The following is a 20,153-nucleotide window of genomic DNA, read 5'->3' as shown; positions in this document are numbered from 1 at the left end:
TTCTTTACCTCAGAGTTAAGCCACATAGGGTGATTCTTAACACTTCTACTTTTTCTAATTAATGGAATGAATTGAGAACAGTAATGATTTAATATCATTTTAAATGACAACCATTTCTGCTCTGTATTTTTATCAGAAAACATAATGCCCCAATCTATGCCCTGAAGCGCTGCCCTTAAGGAGCTAAAATTTGCCTTCCTAAAATTCAGTGTCTTGGTTGCCCCCGTGTAAATTTGTTTCCTGCACCAAACATCAAATGAAATAACATTATGGTCACTATTACCCAGGGGTTCAACCACTTGCACATTTGCTATACGTTCTGGGTCATTAGAGATCACTAGATCTAGTATAGCATTGTTCCTGGTTGGCTCCTCAACAACCTGTGACATAAAGTTGTCGTGCAGCAAGTTTATAAACTTGTTCCCATTTACTGTCCTGGCAGTACTATTGCCCCAGTCAATATCAGGGTAATTAAAATCCCCCATTATTATCACTTGCCCCAAACTAGCAGCCTTTTCTATTTGCAACAGGAGCTGGGCCTCCTCCTCTTCGCTTACATTAGGGGGTCTATAGCATACCCCTACAATTAGCTTGGTAGATTCTTTACTATCTGTGAGAAGCTCAACCCATAAGGATTCAGCTCCCTCTGTTACCCCCATAACTTCCTCCTTAATATTTGCTTTTAAGTCGTGCTTAATGAACAGACACACTCCTCCTCCTTTCCTATTGCCCCTGTCCCTCCGAAACAATGTATACCCCCCAATATTAACAGCCCAGTCATGAGACTCATTCAACCAAGTTTCAGCAACACCAATCACATCATATTTCCGCTCCAACGCCAGCACCTCCAGCTCTCCCATTTTACCAGTCAGGCTCCTTGCATTGGTAAACATACATTTAATACTGGTTCCGGCGTGAGAATGACGTGTAAACAACTTATGGGCCTCCCTGCCATTATCAGTATCCCGAAGCAAGTCTCCTCCCCCAATTTCCCTTACTATGCCCACTACCTCATCTATCCTGTCTACCACAGAATTTCCCGCTGCACCCTCCCCCCCCACTCCTAGTTTAAAATCTCCTCCAACCCTCTAGCCATCTTTTCCCCCAAAGCAGCTGCCCCATCATCATTGAGGTGCAGCCCATCCCTGGCAAAGAGCCTGTAGCCGATTGAGAAATCAGCCCAGTTCTGGAGAAACCCAAAGCCCTCCTCCCTGCACCAATCTCTCAGCCACGCATTAATCTCCCTGAGCTCCCGCTGCCTTCTTAATGTTGCTCGTGGCACAGGTAATATCTCTGAGAAAATTACCTTGGAAGTCCTCGCCCTCAACTTTGCACCTAGCTTTTTAAAATCGTTCTTGAGGACTTCCCCCCCTCCTCTAACTTTGTCATTGGTACCTATGTGTACCAAGACCGCCGGGTCTTCCCCAGCCCCTCCCAACAATCTGTCCACTCGTTCCACCACATGCCGAACCCTAGCACCAGGCAAGCAACACACAGTTCGGCATGTAGGGTCTTTGCGACAAATTACCCTATCCACCTTTCTAATAAAGTATGATAGCATAATTCACGTATAATTTTCCATCCTTTATATTCTCTTGTAACACAGTACTGGCTAATGACCACAAGAGGGAAGTATAGTACTAGTTAAATTGCTTTCCCTATTCAACTGAAAATGTAGAGCTAAAATTTTCAGATATAAGCAAATGAAATTCATATTATTTTATAAGTATCTGTATATGACTTTCTGAGTGTATTATTGTTTATATCATGTTATTTAAAAAAAAAAGTGTTCTAAAACTTTTAGTGGGTTCTCCCTAAAAAACTGCATCATAAAAAAGACAGTGTAAGTCTAAGTAACATTGTATCAGTTTCATTTTCAAATAATAATAACACTACTGAAATGAATGTTTTGGAAAACTGCTTTCAACAACATTTTATTTCTTGTGCCTATGGTGCATTACTACATTCATAGATCCTACTTCTCTTACATAGACATAGATCTAAAATGAATAAAAGCTCTGTTATTCACTTCATTTGTTTCATATTTTTAAAGATCTTGTTCATTTTCCATTTAACTCTTTATAATGATTGGTCTAATATTTTCTTCCTATATTCTCTAGCTTCTAATCTGGTTTATGGGAAATGCTGGAATTTAATGCTATGGAATGTTTTTTAGCCACGCTTGATTGTGTTTCCTACTACAAATATTTAACTATTTGTGTCAACAAGCAAATTTGGATGCAGTATCCATGCTTGAACTAATGCTTTTTAGGAGATTCTCATTGTGACAAATTGATGGTTCATACCTGAGCATCTATGATTTTGTAAAAAGGATGTCATATAATATATTGTAATGTGTGTTTGGCTCCTACATTGTCTTTTTTGATTCTTAGAAAGAATCTTCTATATAAACCTCTTGGAGTAAAAGGCTAACATACCAGGTTATGCAGTTTTAACTTTACTATTTACGGATTTATATATCAAGTCATTCTGCATACTGGATGTATTTTGGTTAACTGTGCCCACATATTTATTATAGGTGCTCCTGAAGTGGTTTCTGTAGGGATGCATGCTGTAGGGATTTTGCCTGCAAGAGTCTGTATACTTCCACTTTAGTCTACTACGACTGGAATCGTTGGCATGGAGCAGCCAGGGAGCTGTATTATTGAATTTTATTGATTTTATATGCAGATACTTGCTTTGATATAAATGTGGTTGACTGGTTTGCTCCAAAGCATGCATGGTGTTAAAGCTAATACATTCCATACAGTATTAACATTTCAGTTTATGTAGTGTAAACATTGCTAATGTACTGTTAGAATTGGTGTTACTTACCATAGTTACATCATATTTAAAAGAGGAAAGTTTTTTTTTATATAAAAAGCAGTCTCATACTGATGTCTGTTTCACCATTTTTTTCCTAGCCGAAGACAATTTGGACCAAAGGGCAAGGAAGAAGTAAAAATTATTGAGCATCAAACTCAGCATCTGCGACTAATGCCACACTTGGCCACCGCTTTAGCTCTGATATTCACCAGCAGGTACTTAGTAGCTTTCTGTTCCGCTACACTTTGAGATGTAATTGCTAATTTACTATGGGAATAAAAAATTCACCCTCTGCAATGCCTCAACACAGTGCACCCTGTATCTAACTTAAAGCCATATGTGGATTGCTTAATTTTATATGTGTGTGCTCATAGATACACTGCTATGTGTATATGTTAATGGGTAGAATTTTTTAAATTAATATTATATTATTTTTAGGGCTGAAGCCACAAATCTGTACACAGGTTTTGTTTCACTGATTTCTGTTATGTACGCCACACATAATTTTCTCATTACCTCATATACAAAAAGATACTAGTTGGATGAGTTTAGAAGTTGGTTAGAAGAATGAGTTGGAATTCTAAAGTTAGGGCTGCCTTTAGAAACCCACATTGTAATGTATTGATCAGTTTAAAATATTTCTTTTCAGTGCCCTTCCAATGATATAGCCCCCTTTACTTATACCACCTGTACCCCCTGATCGCTGCCCTGCTTACAGTTATGCAATTCTTTATTTGAAAAATAAGGTAATAAAACAATATAGAGATCATCTAAAACTGCCCCTGCAAGAGGGGTGCATAAGCATTAGTGGCAGGGGCAGTACTGCACCCCGCACATTGGCTGTGGACACATAGCAGCCGTGTCCTTACCAGTTCAGTAGGGCAGGCAGTATGTACAGGGCATCATTGCAAACTGCACCTGCAGGTGCTCTCTAAATTAGATCCACACATTAGGACGTGCCTACATGCTTCGTTTCACTCCCGCCCCTCATGAATAAAGTGCTGCCAAAAGCAGTCAGTGCTGTATTCATGGAGGCAGATGCAGGTTTCTGTGCTGCGTTTTAGAGTGGAGAGACCTTTTCCTGTTCAACAATAATTGATTCTTCAGCACACCATGGTTGCGCCATAGGGAGAATTCAGTTCCTCAGCTGTTTGCAAGCCAGTTCCATAAACCTCCATATAAGGAAGAAGCACACTAGCATACTAGCATATTTATTGCAGAAAGATGTGGCACAAGCTTTCGGGGAATATCCCCTTCTTCAGGTGCAGTACACACATGTAAACACGTTACTCATTAATTACCATAGCAAATCATGTGATACTACCATGTGACCTATTAACCTCATCATGGCCGTACTGTTATTAAAAGTCACACGCCGTCTCACCAATCAATTATGTGTAAAGTGACAGTCCAAATTCATTGCAGTCTTTACAATTCATAACCTGTACAAATGTAACCATAAATACAATGTATTACTTTAAAAAGCAACAATACAAAGTATCCCACAATAGACATAATTGAATAATTTCTAAAAAAAAAAAAAAATGGTGGCATGAAGGCATCCCCCCTCTTGCCCTACCCTTATGCTTACTTGCACCTCATTCTGAGGCTAATCCCTTGAATAATGTGCTGCCTGTATTACTGCCAACTGTCTTTCGGGCTCAGATATGCTCTGTTAACCTGTACAGCCTTTTGTTTAGTTTCTTGTCCTTTACTCTCTTACCTCTACCATTTCCTTATTCATTCCCTTTTTAAACAAAAAACCTTGTGTATTCTCTTTGACACACTGTGCCCTGTCCATCTGTATATTATTGTGAACATTTATTTGTATTTCCTTGTAGATATGCAGCTGAAATATTAGATGAAGATGTGTACCACAGTAGGGACCTTGTAAATAATCGACCTTTACAGGCACTAGTGGCTGGCTTAAAGGCCTACAGCACATGGGAAAACCTATCGTGCCTGCAGGACTGTCGGGAATGCACTGGAGGGATGGTGAGTGACAGATAAGTCTGTTTCACTGTATCTGGATGATTAGAAAACATTGGACAGATATGATGACAGTATTAACTGTAATACATCTTCTGTCCCTTTCACTGTGGAATTCAACAGCTATATAGTTTTCCATCAGCTAAAGTAGTGATAATGGAAAAGCTGCCACAGGAAATAATAATAAAGGGGGGAAGGACAGGGATGCCCACTCTCCCCCCCTAATATTTGCCTTTTCATTAACCTAATCAGAGGTTTAGCTATAGGTAAAGTGGACCTCAAAATTAGTCTATATAAAAAACAACATTCCTACGTTAAGTTTATCTCAGACCCCTCCTTAAAGGGGACCTGTAACCCAGACATAAAAAGCTGTATAACAAAAGTCCTTCTCAAATTAAACTGAAACCCAAATTCATTTTTCATTAATATATCGTTACCCATTATAAAAATATTTGAAAATCCCAGCTGTCAATCATATATTGCCTGCGAGGCGTGGCACACAGTTACTTTCACTTTCCATTCGGAACTTGCTTTCACCCTCCCCCCTCACCGTCTTTGTATGCATCAGGTTCCCCATTCTGTTGCACGCAATACTCCAGAATTTTAACAGTTATCTGGTTGATAGGGTTCAAATTACCTTAGCAACTTGGAAATGACTTAAATAGAAAAATGAGTCATAAAAAGTAACGATTACAATAACATTGTAGCCTCAAAGAGAAATAGCGTTTTGGCTCCTGGGGTCAGTGACTCCTATTTGAAAGTTGGAAAGAGTCAGAAGAAGAAGGCACATCATTACAAAACTATATAAAATAAATATGAAGACCAATTGAAAAGTTGCTTAGAACTGATCATTCTATGACGCACTAAAAGTTATCTTAAAGGTAAACTACCCCTTTAATAATAGTGTCTAAAAAAGGTGCCTGCTTGCTTGCTTTAATTGTGTAATTCCAAGACTGAAGAAAACAAGGTGGCGTGTATTTTGCTTGACAAACACAATAGAAAAGAATGGAATGATTTCTTAGGGTAACAGGCCCCCTTTAATTATATTCACAGTACTACTACACTGTCTACTAAATTGTGTGATAAAGAACACTGTGATCATTTCTTTTTAAGGAGAAGGAAAGTCATTTTGGCATTTTACTGCCAATAGATTCGCCACATTAGTGCCACCTAGAACGCTATATTTATTCTGCAGAAAGCTTTGCCATACCTGAGTAAAGAGCTCTAGAAGCTTCCTCAGTTTGTTTAAGATAGCAACTGCCATCACACATTCTGATGGGAGGGGGAGTGAATTCTTATGGAAGGGGGGAGCAGGAGAGAGCTGCACAGACTCTGGCCCTGGGAATGCAGGATTTTTAAGAAAGTCAGATATAGAAGAACATGTTTACAAAAAAGGAGGCAAGAAATCCTGTGTTTCTTTTGATAGAGGACTCAGTGCAGCATTTCTGTGAGTGATTATGGCTGAATTTACATAGACCTTTCTGCTAAAGCTTACTTAGTTTTTACCTTTCCTTCTCTGCAGAGATATGGTTCTCATCTCAACAACCCATATGGAGCTAGGGGAACAAGGGGGTAAATTTAGCCCCCACTGTAATCCCACATCTCTGCAGATAAAACTAAAAATGAATTATGTCCTAGGAGGTGTATTACTGTGATTAGAAATGTTTTCTTTCCTTTTCCTAAAACACACTTTACTCATCAAAAGGCATATAATTCCTTCAAATCCTTTGTCATGTTAGCTGGACACAGGCCACATCTAATTTGGCCCACCGATGCATTTAAAATTACCAAGCGCCTGAAGGACATGCATTGTTTCTCTTGTGTAACTTGCCAATCTTAGTACCAAGTGTAAAGGAGCATGTACCCATTCAGAGATTCTCATTTTGAAAGCCAAGCCTGCGATAATTGGCCTACCTAAATGTGGCAATTGCTGCAAATTATACAGTATAAAATATTAGTATCACAGTGTTCCTTGGTAGCAGCTAATGTTTTAGTGGGAGAAAAGGCAAACTGAAACCATCAAGAAATGAAAAAGTAATATTGTGCAGAGTACTGAGTTTCAGCTTTTTGCAGCAATCACAGATGAGATAGAAGTTACTGTAAACAATTCTAGGAAATGCAGAGGATTGGATTACATGTCTTAGAATAATGCAGGCTTTTATTTAAATGTGTGATGTGGTATTGTATGTAAATCCTTAAAGAATACTGTTCTGACTGATACTTATTCTATTTAGTATAATTTAGAGCAGTGATCCCCATCCAGTGGCTCGTGAGCAACATGTTGCTCCCAGTGGCCTCAAAGCAGGTGCTTATGTTTGAATTTCTGGCTAGGGGGCAAGTTTTGGTTGCATAAAAACCCAGTGTAATTGCCAAACAGAGCCTTCTGTAGGCTTCCAGTCAACATAGGGGCTACCAAATTGCCAATTATAGCTCTTATTGGCACCTCCAGAAACATTTTCAATGCTTGTGTTGCTCTCCAAAACTTTTTCCATTTAAATGTGGCTCACAGGTATAAAAGGTTGGGGATCCCTGACTTAGAGACAGGTGCAGCCTTTTGTAGTGTTTTGTAGCACTATAAGAATACTATGAGGTGACCCTTGTGGGAACAGGTATCTTTGCAAAGGGGAAGAAACACACCAGTGTGTGTCGGCAATGCCTTTAAATCATTTATTTGCAGAAATGAACAAACAGCACAAGCTTTCGGTGACCCCTTCTTCCTTGTGGGAACACCTCTGTTTACAACCAGTTTACTCGCACTGAATAATCCAAGGCAAGCTTAGCAATGGACAGACTCACCAGCATGCAGCCGTGTTTATGTTTCTGTTAGAATGAAACAGTTACTCAGTGATCTTGTATAACCTGCTTTAAAACTCATCCAGAAAACTTGATTCACTTCTTTTAGTGGTTTAAGTGGTTTTAAAAACAGTCTTTGGTATGTGTCAGTGGTAGGTTACCCATTCCAACAAAGGCCTGCTGATATAACTTTGTGACATTAGATAATGAAAAATTGTGTATATATATATATCAGTCCTGATGGTGTCTGCACTCCAAGGCTTTTAGTATTCTGTGGGGTGCACAGCCAAAATCTGAGTATTTAGCATGAAATAATCCATGGCCGGCACACCCTTAAAATTCAAAAAAATTTTATTGAAAACTCATTGTTTAAAAACCAACGTTTCGGTCCTCATTAGGACCTTTATCAAGGATGCTTGATAAAGGTCCTAATGAGGACCGAAACGTTGGTTTTTAAACAATGAGTTTTCAATAAAATTTTTTTGAATTTTAAGGGTGTGCCGGCCATGGATTATTTCATGCTATATATATATATATATATATATATATATATATATATATATATATATATATACAGTCATGTAAAAAAGTAAGTATAGCCCATGTAAAGTTTTGTAGATATGTGGTCATTGATATGTGGACATATCATTAACTGATGTTCATTCCATCACTATAAAGAACAGATATGCTATTTTCAAATGGGTAAAAAGTAAGTACCCCCTTGGCTCTAATACATGTTATTGCCTCATTGTGCAGAAACAGCCTCAAGTAGGTGTTTCTTATGAATGTTTACGAGTTCCTATAATTGTCTGCAGCAGCCTTTGTAGTGTTTTGTAGCATTGTAAGAATACTATGAAGGTGACCCTTGCGGGAGGCTATTGAACTAAAGTATGCCTCTGGTTACAACCAATGTACTATCACTGAATAATCCAAGGCAAGCATAGCAATGGATAAACTCACCAGCGTGCTGCTGTGTTTATGTTTCTGTTAGAATGAAACAGTTACTTGATCTTGTATAACCTGCTTTAAAACTCATCCAGAAAACTTGGTGCACTATTGCCTCATTGTTCAGAAACAACCTCAAGTAGGTGTTTCTTATAAATGTTTCCGAGTTCCTATAATTGCAGACATCTTTTTCCCACCTATGCAGAATGTTTTTAGCTGGGAGATGTTTGAGGAGTTTCCTGCATGCACATCCTGTTTCACAGCATTTTAAGGGGATTTAGGTCTTGGCTTCAACTTTTCAGCATTTCAGAATCCTTCATTTAACTTTTTTCCAGGCATTCCTTGGTGGAATTACTGCCACTGTCATGTTGCAAGGTCCACTTTTATTTGAGCTTCTGACAGATGGTCTCACATTATCCTCAAGCACCCTCTGATACAATGAAGAATTTATAGTGGATGCTATGATGGCAAGCTTCCCTTTAGTGCTCATTACCAGAGCCCTGAGTGCTCAGTAAAGAGCAGACCATGAGGACACACTGCTAACCCTGTCCTTACTGCCTTAATGGGGCTGCACACCCTGCTACTCGTACCTTGCCCTTTTACTTCAGAATGTTGCAAAAGGTAGGGACGGGAAGAAAGAACACCTACTAGCCTCCCCCAACACCTCCGCCCCCCCCCAAGCCTTTTAGAATCTAGCACAGTCTTATGCCAGTTGCACTCGGTCCTAAACGCAATCCGCAGGTATTTGTGCCTGGAAAAGTGAACAAATATTTTCCATTTTCTGTTGCAGGGGTTCATGATGGAAAACCGAATTCCAGGTTTAAAATGTGATTCTGATGTTTTTGTGACATTTGAAGGTGACAACGTTGTAATGTTACAGGTAAAACATTTGCACTTTACATTTTGGCAACATTCTGTCCAGCTTGGGTTTGTATTCACTTTACTATGCAAATGTTCAGAATATATATGCATGGAAATGATGGCCAAGTCAATGTCAATGGGAGTAGCCATGTGACTTTGCTATGGTTATCTCACTAAAGTCCCCATTAGAGAAAGGTGCAGCCACAGGACCTCAATGTGAATCTATGGGAATGCTGTCCAGGCTTGTTTTATATTGGGCTACTTGGAAATGCATGAAAAAAGCTTGAAGTGTCAAAACAGCTTGGTGTACAACACAGTCAAGTATAGGGGCACTGTTTATTGTGTGCTTAACATAAATTATAGGAGCACCTTTTATTGTTTTTAGGGATGCACCAAATCCAAAATTTCCATAATTTGGAAAAATACTGAAATGTCCTCCAAAGATATGTTTTAAGTATTAGTAGACTGCCAGAACCTATCCAACAGTATAACCTTTCTCCAGGTTGTGGTTCGGGAACTTCTTGCTCAGCACACTAGGCAGTATGAGGAAAGCCCCATCTTTGGTCTTCTTCGAAACTGGACCAGTTCCATGGGTGACAGACTGAGAACAAGGTATGCATTTTCCTAATATCTTTTAGTCCTATTCATTTTAAGCAAAGTACTGTATTCACCTATTTTTGTTATCTTCCATTCAGTAACAAACACAGCACAAAACAAACACATAAGGGCAAATAAAGTCCCGAAAAATTATGGGTTCAATAAAGGAGAAGGAGAAGGAGGGCATAATCACTGGAATCTCCCTCCATCCCCAATCCCCCCTCCAGGGATGTTGAAAAGAGGGTATTCTTTGGGTGCAAAATAAAAATGACAACAATTGCAAATAGCTAACTGTGGTATTAGAAATTCAGTTCTAACTCTTTATGTGCTATCAGAATTTGGTGTTTTATTTGCAAAGTGCCAGCCAATTTTGTTCTCTTAATATCTCACTTAATGAATAAAAAAATATTAGAAACATATTTTATTTTATGCAGAAAAAAAACAACCAAATGCGCCAACACTAGATATGTACAGTGGAGGAAATAAATGTACATACACTGATTTTGTTTGTCCAATGACAAAGAAATGAAAAGTCTCAGAACAGTATAATTTCAATGGTAGGTTTATTTTAACAGTGGCAGATAGCACATCAAAAGGAAAATCAAAAAAATTACTTTAAATAAAAGATAGCAACTGATTTGCATTTCATTGAGTGAAATAAGTTTTTGAACCCTCTAACAAAAAAAGACTTAATACTTAGTGGAAAAACCCTTGTTTGCAAGCACAGAGGTCAAACGTTTCTTGTAATTGATGACCAAGTTTGCGCACATTTTAGGAGGAATGTTGGTCCACTCCTCTTTGCAGATCATCTCTAAATCCCTAAGGTTTCGAGGCTGTCTCTGTGCAACTCTGAGCTTGAGCTCCCTCCATAGGTTTTCTATTGGATTAAGGTCCGGAGACTGACTAGGCCACTCCATGACCTTAATGTGCTTCTTCTTGAGCCACTCCTTTGTTGCCTTTGCTGTATGTTTTGGGTCATTGTCGTGCTGGAACACCCATCCACGACCCATTTTCAGTTTCCTGGCAGAGGGAAGGAGGTTGTCGTTCAGGATTTCACGATACATGGCTCCGTCCATTTTCCCGTTAATGCGAATAAGTTGTCCTGTGCCCTTAGCAGAAAAACACCCCCAAAGCAAAATGTTTCCACCCCCATGCTTGACGGTGGGGACGGTGTTTTGGGGGTCATAGGCAGCATTTTTCTTCCTCCAAACACAGCGAGTTGAGTTAATGCCAAAGAGCTCTATTTTGGTCTCATCAGACCACAGCACCTTCTCCCAGTCACTCACAGAATCATTCAGGTGTTCATTGGCAAACTTCAGACGGGCCTGCACATGTGCCTTCTTGAGCAGGGGGACCTTGCGAGCCCTGCAGGATTTTAATCCATTGCGGTGTAATGTGTTTCCAATGGTTTTCTTGGTGACTGTGGTCCCTGCTAATTTGAGGTCATTAACTAACTCCTCCCGTGTAGTTCTAGGATGCTTTTTCACCTTTCTCAGAATCATTGACACCCCACGAGGTGAGATCTTGCGTGGAGCCCCAGAGCGAGGTCGATTGATGGTCATTTTGTGCTCCTTCCATTTTCGAACAATCGCACCAACAGTTGTCACCTTCTCTCCCAGCTTCTTGCTAATGGTTTTGTAGCCCATTCCAGCCTTGTGCAGGTCTACAATTTTCTCTCTGACATCCTTGGACAGCTCTTTGGTCTTTCCCATGTTGGAGAGTTTGGAGTCTGCTTGATTGATTGATTCTGTGGACAGGTGTCTTTTATACAGGTGACTAGTTAAGACAGGTGTCCTTAATGAGGTTGACTAATTGAGTAGAAGTGTCTAACCACTCTGTGGGAGCCAGAACTCTTAATGGTTGGTAGGGGTTCAAAAACTTATTTCACTCAATGAAATGCAAATCAGTTGCTATCTTTTATTTAAAGTTATTTTTTCGATTTTCCTTTTGATGTGCTATCTGCCACTGTTAAAATAAACCTACCATTGAAATGATACTGTTCTGAGACTTTTCATTTCTTTGTCATTGGACAAACTTACAAAATCAGTGAGGGGTCAAATAATTATTTCCTCCACTGTATAAAACACAGCTCCCAGCAGAATACTACCACATTTTCAAAGCGCTGCTTTGATAAAAATATTTTATGTTCATCTCTGTCACGAGATGTATCTTGTTCTTTTTGTATTTATTATTCTGTTCCTAGTTATTAATTTGTGGTAAAACTTTTGTTTATGGTGAAAAGCCATTGCAAAGGGAATTGCTAAAACAGAAGAATGAAGCATTTTATTTTTTCTTAGGAAAGGTACAAAATAGACAAATCACAAGTGGGTAATGTAAATGGGAAATTTTCAGAGTTTACATGATATTTACTTGTAATATGCAAGGAATAGTTTACAGAATAGAAGACAAAGTTGCATACATAGCCACAGATCAAAAAGGGGAAATTTCACAGGGCTGAAGTACCTGAGAGCTACAGAATGACTCATAGTCATAGGATTGAAAGTACAGAAATGAGCAGCATTGGCCATGAAAGAAAATAGTAGACCAGGAACTGTGCACTGATCTGTTACTAAGTTCAGCATGCTACAACATATAGTAATTTGTCATTAAAGGTATGGCTCACAGAGATTTATAAAGGGGGACTCTGGGAGGTAAAATATGCGGTGTACATTATAGAAAAATTGGCACGGTTCATTAAACATTTTACAGACTACCTCTACATTTTTTAAATGTTTTGAACAAAATATATTGGCAAAGAGTATGCCATTTTAGGAATTTTACATGTTACTGAATGTAAAGGGTGTGAATTAAAATTACAGGGTCCTCTGCTAAAAAACCTATTGTTCTCTTCTGCAATTGATAATCTTACCAATAAACTTGTGAGGTATTGTTTTATTATTGTGATATGTCACAGTAATTTGTAACAATACAGCCTCACTTATCACTTACTATTTTGCTTATCACTTGATAAGGGTCCATGTGGTGTCCAACAGTGAACGAAGCAAAGTTCAGGCAGCACGGAAGGATGTGTGGTTACACAACAGCAGTAGTTAGATGCATCTCATATAATTATTTCCTGTAAAAGAAACAGTAAAAGAATCCCTTTCAGCATATTTCAAGTAAGGAGATCATCTTCTCATTTGTATGCAAAGCAGAGAAGATCCTGGGAAGGAAATCCATTTTTTAGTGAGTTTTTACAGCACAGCCCAGATTGGCTTTTTAAACGTCCATTTTTTTAATAAGTTTTTACAGCCCAGCCAAGGCAGTTGTTGATGTGGTTTTAGCTACAGTCCAGTTTTGCACTATTTAGGGCTCATCAGTGTAGGGCTTGGTTTTCTGAACAGCATATATTGCTCCAGTGAAGTGGATCCATATGAAATGCATTTTAAGTTAACAGACTCTCTGCTTTATTTGTATAAAAATTCCAGTAGAGGGAACCCTGGGAAAGATAGAATAGAATACTCTATAGCCTAAGGCTGATGCCACACGTGGCGTTTTTAGGCTGCGTATTTTCTAATTCTCTCAGCGGCTGAAAAACGCCCGATATCATCATCCATAGAAATAACTTGAAAAGACTCGAAGCAAACCACACAATCCGTAAATACGCTAGAAAACACCTTAGCATGGATTTTTCAAGCGTTGGCTGAAATACGCCAGTATTTGCACAGCAAGCTATTCCTATGTATACACAAAGGCAGCTGCCAGACCTAGCGGAAATACGCGGCGTTTTTTACTATTTTGCACTATTAGCACCATGGAAACGGGATTTGCTATGTCACCAGTACTAGGCTGAAAAACGCCTTAGTCAGGGGCTGTGTGGCTTGTGCGGCGTTTTTAGGCTGAGAAAATACACAGCGTAAAAACGCCACGTGTGGCATCAGCCTCAAAGCTCATCCAGGACAGGTGCTAATTAGATCCCAACTACACACAGGTTATTGGGGCTTTTAAGACAAAAGACACACCTGGTGTATCCAGGTTGCACAGTGTGAGATGGGCCTGAAAATGCCTGCTTGTGCATTTTTTCAGACCAAGCTCCGCTTTGTGTAGGTGCACAAAGGGGGAAGATGTGCCTGTCAGTGGAGCCAAACAGAGCTGCTGATGGGAGCAGATCCAATTCTCTTTGCCTGCCTACAAAATGCAGGTTGAGAGAAGAGACCATATGCCAGGTGTAACTTTGACCTTAGTAGTACAGTTTTATCTGAGCAGCATATGTAGAGCCCCATCTAAGTCAAAGACCACTAAAACATGTAAAAAACCACTAGAGATGCACAACATTTTTGAAGATTTTATTCACTGTTCAAATGGATATATTGGCCTACTCCTGTTTTGGACTTTCTGTATAACTGAATTGAAAGGGTATGCCTTATGGCAACCTCTAGATACCATATATTAGCTATTTCAGACTTACCTGGAGTCTAAAGTGCTGTAATACCTTTTTGGTAAAACAGTAGAATAAGCACTAAGGTTCTTTAACTGTAAAGCCATTTGCTTTTTCCTGAAATACAGTCAAGAGCTCAGTCTGTTAATCACTTTATATCTACGGTTCATCTGGACTGGAAGTTAATATGATAACCTAAAATTAATAAGTCTTGTGAAATAATTCTTTGCTGTCACATGGCTAGAGGATTACACCTTAAACACATGTCACATGTCTAGCAACCAAGCAGGTAGATTCACTGGTTAGCTGTTTGAAAACCAACATCCACTTGTCTGCTAGGGTTACTAAATGTGGGCAACATAAGACTTTTGATTACATTACCCCAATAGTTCTTTAGGAATGCTGAAGTGTTGTTTATTTCCAAGGCTAAAAGAATGAACGTCTGTCTGCTGCAGTCAGTTGCCATTTTGCATTTTCCAAATGTTAATCCTTCCAGGATAAGCTACTTCCTAGGTTTTTCATGGCACATTCAATTTTGTTCCTTCTACTCTAAAGGTTTACTTTACTATATGATTTCTAATGTGGAGCTTAAATGCATTTCAGCCTTTTACAGCCTACATTAGAAAATGTGCAGTTTCTAGAACTTTTAATGCTGAACTGTACTAAATCTCACTACAGGGGAATACCAACACTGCCATAGTCTATTTTGTATCTCTTGCTATGCAAGCCATCATCACAGTTAGCTAATACTGTTATCACAGTATGCAATTACTGGATACATTTGGCTTGTCCTAACAGCAGCTGTATCATGCCATGCTTTATAGACCACTAGGGTTATTACTGTCAGTGCCATACAATACAATACAATACGGAAGGGTTTTGAGAAATTGAATGTACGAAATTAATTAACAGAAGCTAGAAAAGCAAACCAGCATGGATATGTATATATATATATGGGAAAATGCATGCAAGTAGGCACTCACGTTTATCCATGTCGAAATATGCCTGGGTGCAGTATAGTATAATTAGTATAGTCCAAAATAGATGCCGCACTCACAGGACTTAGTAAAAATAAAGAAAAGTTTATTTGATGGAAAACACGTCAAACTAACATTTCGGCCGCATCCACAGCACTTTGAGAAAGGCTGTGGATGCGGCCGAAACGTTAGTTTGACGTGTTTTCCATCAAATAAACATTTCTTTATTTTTACTAAGTCCTGTGAGTGCGGCATCTATTTTGGACTATATATATATATATATATATATATATATAAAAGGAAGAGAGGAGCACACCCTATGAAAGTTCAAATGCCCTGGGTGCTGGCCAAAAATGAGGAATATAAGGACAGAGAGCCGCACACACAAGGACTTAACAAAATGGTGAAACAATTTATTGTAGAGAATCCGTGGCCGGAACACCCTTAAAATTTGTCAAAAGTTTATTCAAGACATATTATTTAAAAATCTAACGTTTCGGTCCTCACTAGGACCTTTCTCAAGGATATATATATAATAAACTGAAAAGCACTCTATGACGTCATCATGCCTTTTTGGCGCCACTGCAGGGTTATCAGGGGGGTTTGTTTTCCACTTCTGCACTTTGAAAAAAGGCTGCTTAGGCGGCCGAAACGTCAGTCTTTGATTTAAATAAAAACTTTTTGTTTTTTGCACCTAAGACCTGTGAGTGCGGCATATGCTTTCCAAATAAAAATAGCTGTGCCAGCTAGCTTGAATGTCTTAAAAGATGTTTTACAAATCTTTTTGCTAACCCTTCTATCAAACCATAATGGTTTTGCTTTGTGATGTGTTTCCTTGTACAAAATTCAAACTACAACAATTAAATAGACACCTCTTATTTTAAAATAATAGAAAAGATATTTATACTTTTTTTTTTTTTTTTTGCTATTGTTTTAGTCAACCACAAGCCTGTTAGTAAGTGGTTAGTATTGTGGTTTAAGTTACAATGAATAATGAAATTGATACTCACTGTTTTATTCCAAACAGCTTTTTGGCGTTCAGCTCTGATAAAATCAACAGCTTGACATTTCTACTGAAAGCTGTTACGTTTCGAGAAAGAGTTTTACAGAGAGGGTTGGCTGCCAGGCTATACAGCAAGGTATGGTACTAAGGGATTTGTTTTTTCTCTAAATTGCATATTGCTGTTCTTCACCTAGAGAACATGTACTCCTTTGTGTACCAAATGGTCAATGATGTATTGCTTGTATCCCATGTGTTATTTGAATCCTCATTTTAAAACACAAAACTCACAGAGTGAGTCATATAAAGGATGGGGCTTAACTTCCCCCAGTCTGTTTCTGCACAAATTGCATTTTTTTTCCTAGAATCATAAAAAGCATTAGAGCATGACAACCAACCGTTTATTCATAACAGGCTTCATAAAGAAATAGCTGTTAATGCTTATCCTTATCAGATCAGCCTAGCTGCTAATTGGTTCCTACCCTACAGTGCAGTGTGCCGAGTGCTTCTGGCTCCCCTGAACAGCCTGGGAAAGGAGGCAGCCGGGAGCGGAACAGATGTGTGGGACCTTTTGGGGAATTTTTGAATAAATCAGCCTGAAAAAACATCTTTTTTAAGCACTCTCCTTTTTTATTTAGATGAGTGTACTTCACTGGCACATTCTTGTTTTTCACAGAGTGGGGCTCATTTATTAACACTACTAATCGGTTATTGCCTTTCAGCCAGCTGCATGTAGAAAAATGAATGCAACAATTAGATTGGTTGCCATTGGTTACTTCCCATGGGCAAATTTGCCCAGTGTTGATAAATGACCCCCAGTATGTCTCCTTTAAGGATCAGTCACACTGGCAAGTTAAAATGAGTTATTTGAATTGACATACCAGTTATTTATATCTTGTACATATGGAAATTAAGTTCGGAATTCCTGTTTTTGTTTTATTTTTCTTTTATTGTTTTTAGCTTTTCTTTGTAGTCATCTTATATCTAGTGTCTAAAAAAAATCTCAACCTGTTCAACTGTATTCACTTCAGAAAATGTCTGTTTACAACCTTCACCCCAAAACCCTGCAAATTAAACTACAAGTATTTTCCAACAAAAATATCACGCTTTCTATAAATTCTTCTTCATTTTCTGTGGGACAATCTTATTTCCTGGTGTTACCATCCCTGTAAGACACTTGCTTGATTGCATTGCATTTAACTAAATGCATTATAAGGTGCGAACAGGAAATGATTACAGACATATTTTGAAGCATAACATTAGGACAAAGCATTGTGTTTATGGGCCTACAAGTTTGAAATAAAATCTTAGTATCAGCTAAGGTTATAAGTTGTTATGGAAATATTAGCATAGCTGCTGTAACTACCGGAGAGATCAGTTAAGGTCATTAAATAATTTTGCAAGAGACATGCTCGCTGTGGATTTGGGCAAAAAAAACCCATACATTTGCAGTTTACCTGTAGTTTGAATAATAAAAGAATAAATTCTTGTCAAATTGATGCAGTATTACACATTTGTCACTGTCCAATATTATGAACATGTATATATTTTTCTTCTATTAAAGTAGAACCGAAGCATAACAAAGAACAAGTATAGAAATGCTTAAAGGACACGTAACACCCTACATAACACCCTACTTTTCCTAACCATGTATATAAGTTGGGCACATCTCCCCAAACCACACCATATGTATTGGATATATCCTCTCCTTTCTCCAGCACCATCACATTTTCCTAAAACAAATAGCAGCTTTTACCCGATGCCAATTTTCCCTCTCACATATCTCCTCTCACAAATCTTCAGTAACATTTACAACTGCAAACAGCAATAAAGAATACAGGCTTACACTGGCAGAATTAACTTTGATAAAGTCCTGCTTGGACTGAGCACTGTAATGATTAAATTAAACTCAGGAGAGGAAGTTAGGAGAAAAAAAAACATGTTTCTGAAGCAGAGTGCACAGCTAGAGCAGAGTTTCTATGGCAACCAGCAGTGTCACTTTTCTATTGGCTGCTAGATTGGAGGGTGTGTTTGGTAACCTGAGTTGTGAAGAACTGAGCATGCTCAATAGCCAAAGTCAGTTCCTAAGTGAGGGAGCCGAGTGGGTCACAGGAGGATAAGGAATCCCAAGTGATTAAAAGCTGCAGGAGTGGTAGGTCATTAAAGATTTTAAAGAGACTGTTCACTAAATACTTTTTTTTAATTTAATTTTGAAAATTGACTTGAGGGTAGCCAATTTCTTATGCTCCCAAGTGCCCCCCAAGCCACGTGACTTTGCTCTGATAAACATCAGTCATTCTTTATTTCTGCGCTTCAGGTTGGAGTGATTTTTCACCAGGGATGGATTCACATGGAATTTCCATAATTCGCCACTGGCAGATTTTTTTGTGAAATGGGTGCAAAAAAATTTGCCGCTTGGCAAAAAAATTGTTGGCGCGTGTCAAAAAAATTACGCACGCCAAATATTTCTTGATGCACATTATTTTTGCCATTTCGCAAGGTTTTTGACATTTCCCCGAATCTTTTCAAAGTTTCGTTAATTCTTCGGCAAAACGGGACAGATTCGCTAATCACTACCACCCTCCCTTCCTCCCTCAGCATCCAATCAGCAGAGCAATGGGCAGGTAACAAAATATCAGTTTTTCTGACACCTCTGCTGAAGGATTCAACTGCCTGAGCTGCTAGGAGCTCCATGTGTCTGTCCTGCCAGCCCTGATCTGCTTTGGGCTATTAGCACTGCTAGGCAAAACTCCCAATACTGCCTCTCATTCACTTTAGGATTATGATAAGATTTGTTGCCCACAGGAAATCTGTGCTACCCATAGGCCACAAATCAAATTCCTTTGCATTGGTGTCAGTGTGGATCTATTTGCAATAGGAAGTATAAAGAAAACCGCACTAGTGAAAAAGTAACATTTCTTTGTATATGCAACACTGCATGTAAATGTTTTGTGTCCAGTTGATATCTGCAATTCCATAGCAACATCTCATTGCATTTTAATCTTTCTGTCTGCTGAAATGTGTATTGGGATAGTGTCATAAGGATGGTGGAATGATATTTTAGAAATGGAGTAGCTACGGGTGTCTGTTTCACAATAATGTGAAGTGGAACTCTAAAATGTTTCTCTGACTGCACAAGTGATAATAATTTATAACTACAGGCATCACAGGTTTTGCAATATGTTAAGATACCTATAAAACACACATTTCTTGAAAATTCTTGCTACTATTTGACTGTGCGTATTCTTGGATTTGACAGGTAATAAAAGATAAGGAACAGTTTTTCAGCGCCTGGAACTCCTGCCTCCATCATGTTGTGACATTGGCATTAGCACATATACACAGAGGTCAGTGCCTATGGCTTGTCTGTAAAAAGGGTGTGGGATGCTGGCAGTATAAAAGTAAAGGTGTTGCAGGCTGTGAGCTTACCAGAATGTTTATCTGTTAATCAAGTACCTGGCCTAAAGTTGCTGTTAACAGACGTAGAGTTAGTTTTTAAACTGCATCATAAATATTTCACCCGTAGGGCTATGTATTTATGCATCCTGGGATTTTTCTCAGTTTTCCAATGTTGCCAAATATCTCTCCATCCGATTTTCCCCTTCATTAACCTTTTTATAATGTGTCCATGAATTATGCAGCAAATTGTTTTTAGGGCCTTCCAAACCTTGGGGAAGATGACCTGTTTCACAAACATATATTGAAACAGTCCTTTGTACAAGACCCATCAGGCCTGCTTCTTCGGTTATATTAGTAGCCATATGCTGATCGGGCCCTGGGCACTACT

The 20,153-nt window shown here is 38.7% G+C and overlaps 1 protein-coding gene across 2 annotated transcripts in view; it reads left to right on the top strand.

The window, feature by feature from the left end:
• The window catches only part of acoxl (acyl-CoA oxidase like), a 111,759-nt gene that overhangs the window by 60,381 nt on the left and 31,225 nt on the right, over positions 1-20,153 (top strand). For both annotated transcript variants that reach the window (XM_031902571.1, XM_002937443.5), the window contains 6 exons: positions 2,925-3,041; positions 4,668-4,821; positions 9,344-9,433; positions 9,917-10,026; positions 16,394-16,505; positions 19,626-19,713. In XM_031902571.1, the coding sequence (XP_031758431.1) occupies positions 2,925-3,041; positions 4,668-4,821; positions 9,344-9,433; positions 9,917-10,026; positions 16,394-16,505; positions 19,626-19,713 (671 nt within the window). The remainder of the gene's footprint in view (positions 1-2,924; positions 3,042-4,667; positions 4,822-9,343; positions 9,434-9,916; positions 10,027-16,393; positions 16,506-19,625; positions 19,714-20,153) is intronic.

This window comes from Xenopus tropicalis, chromosome 5, assembly GCF_000004195.4.
Source record: "Xenopus tropicalis strain Nigerian chromosome 5, UCB_Xtro_10.0, whole genome shotgun sequence".
NCBI classification, from domain to species: Eukaryota; Metazoa; Chordata; class Amphibia; order Anura; family Pipidae; genus Xenopus; species Xenopus tropicalis.
This window is presented reverse-complemented; position numbering and strand designations above follow the sequence as displayed.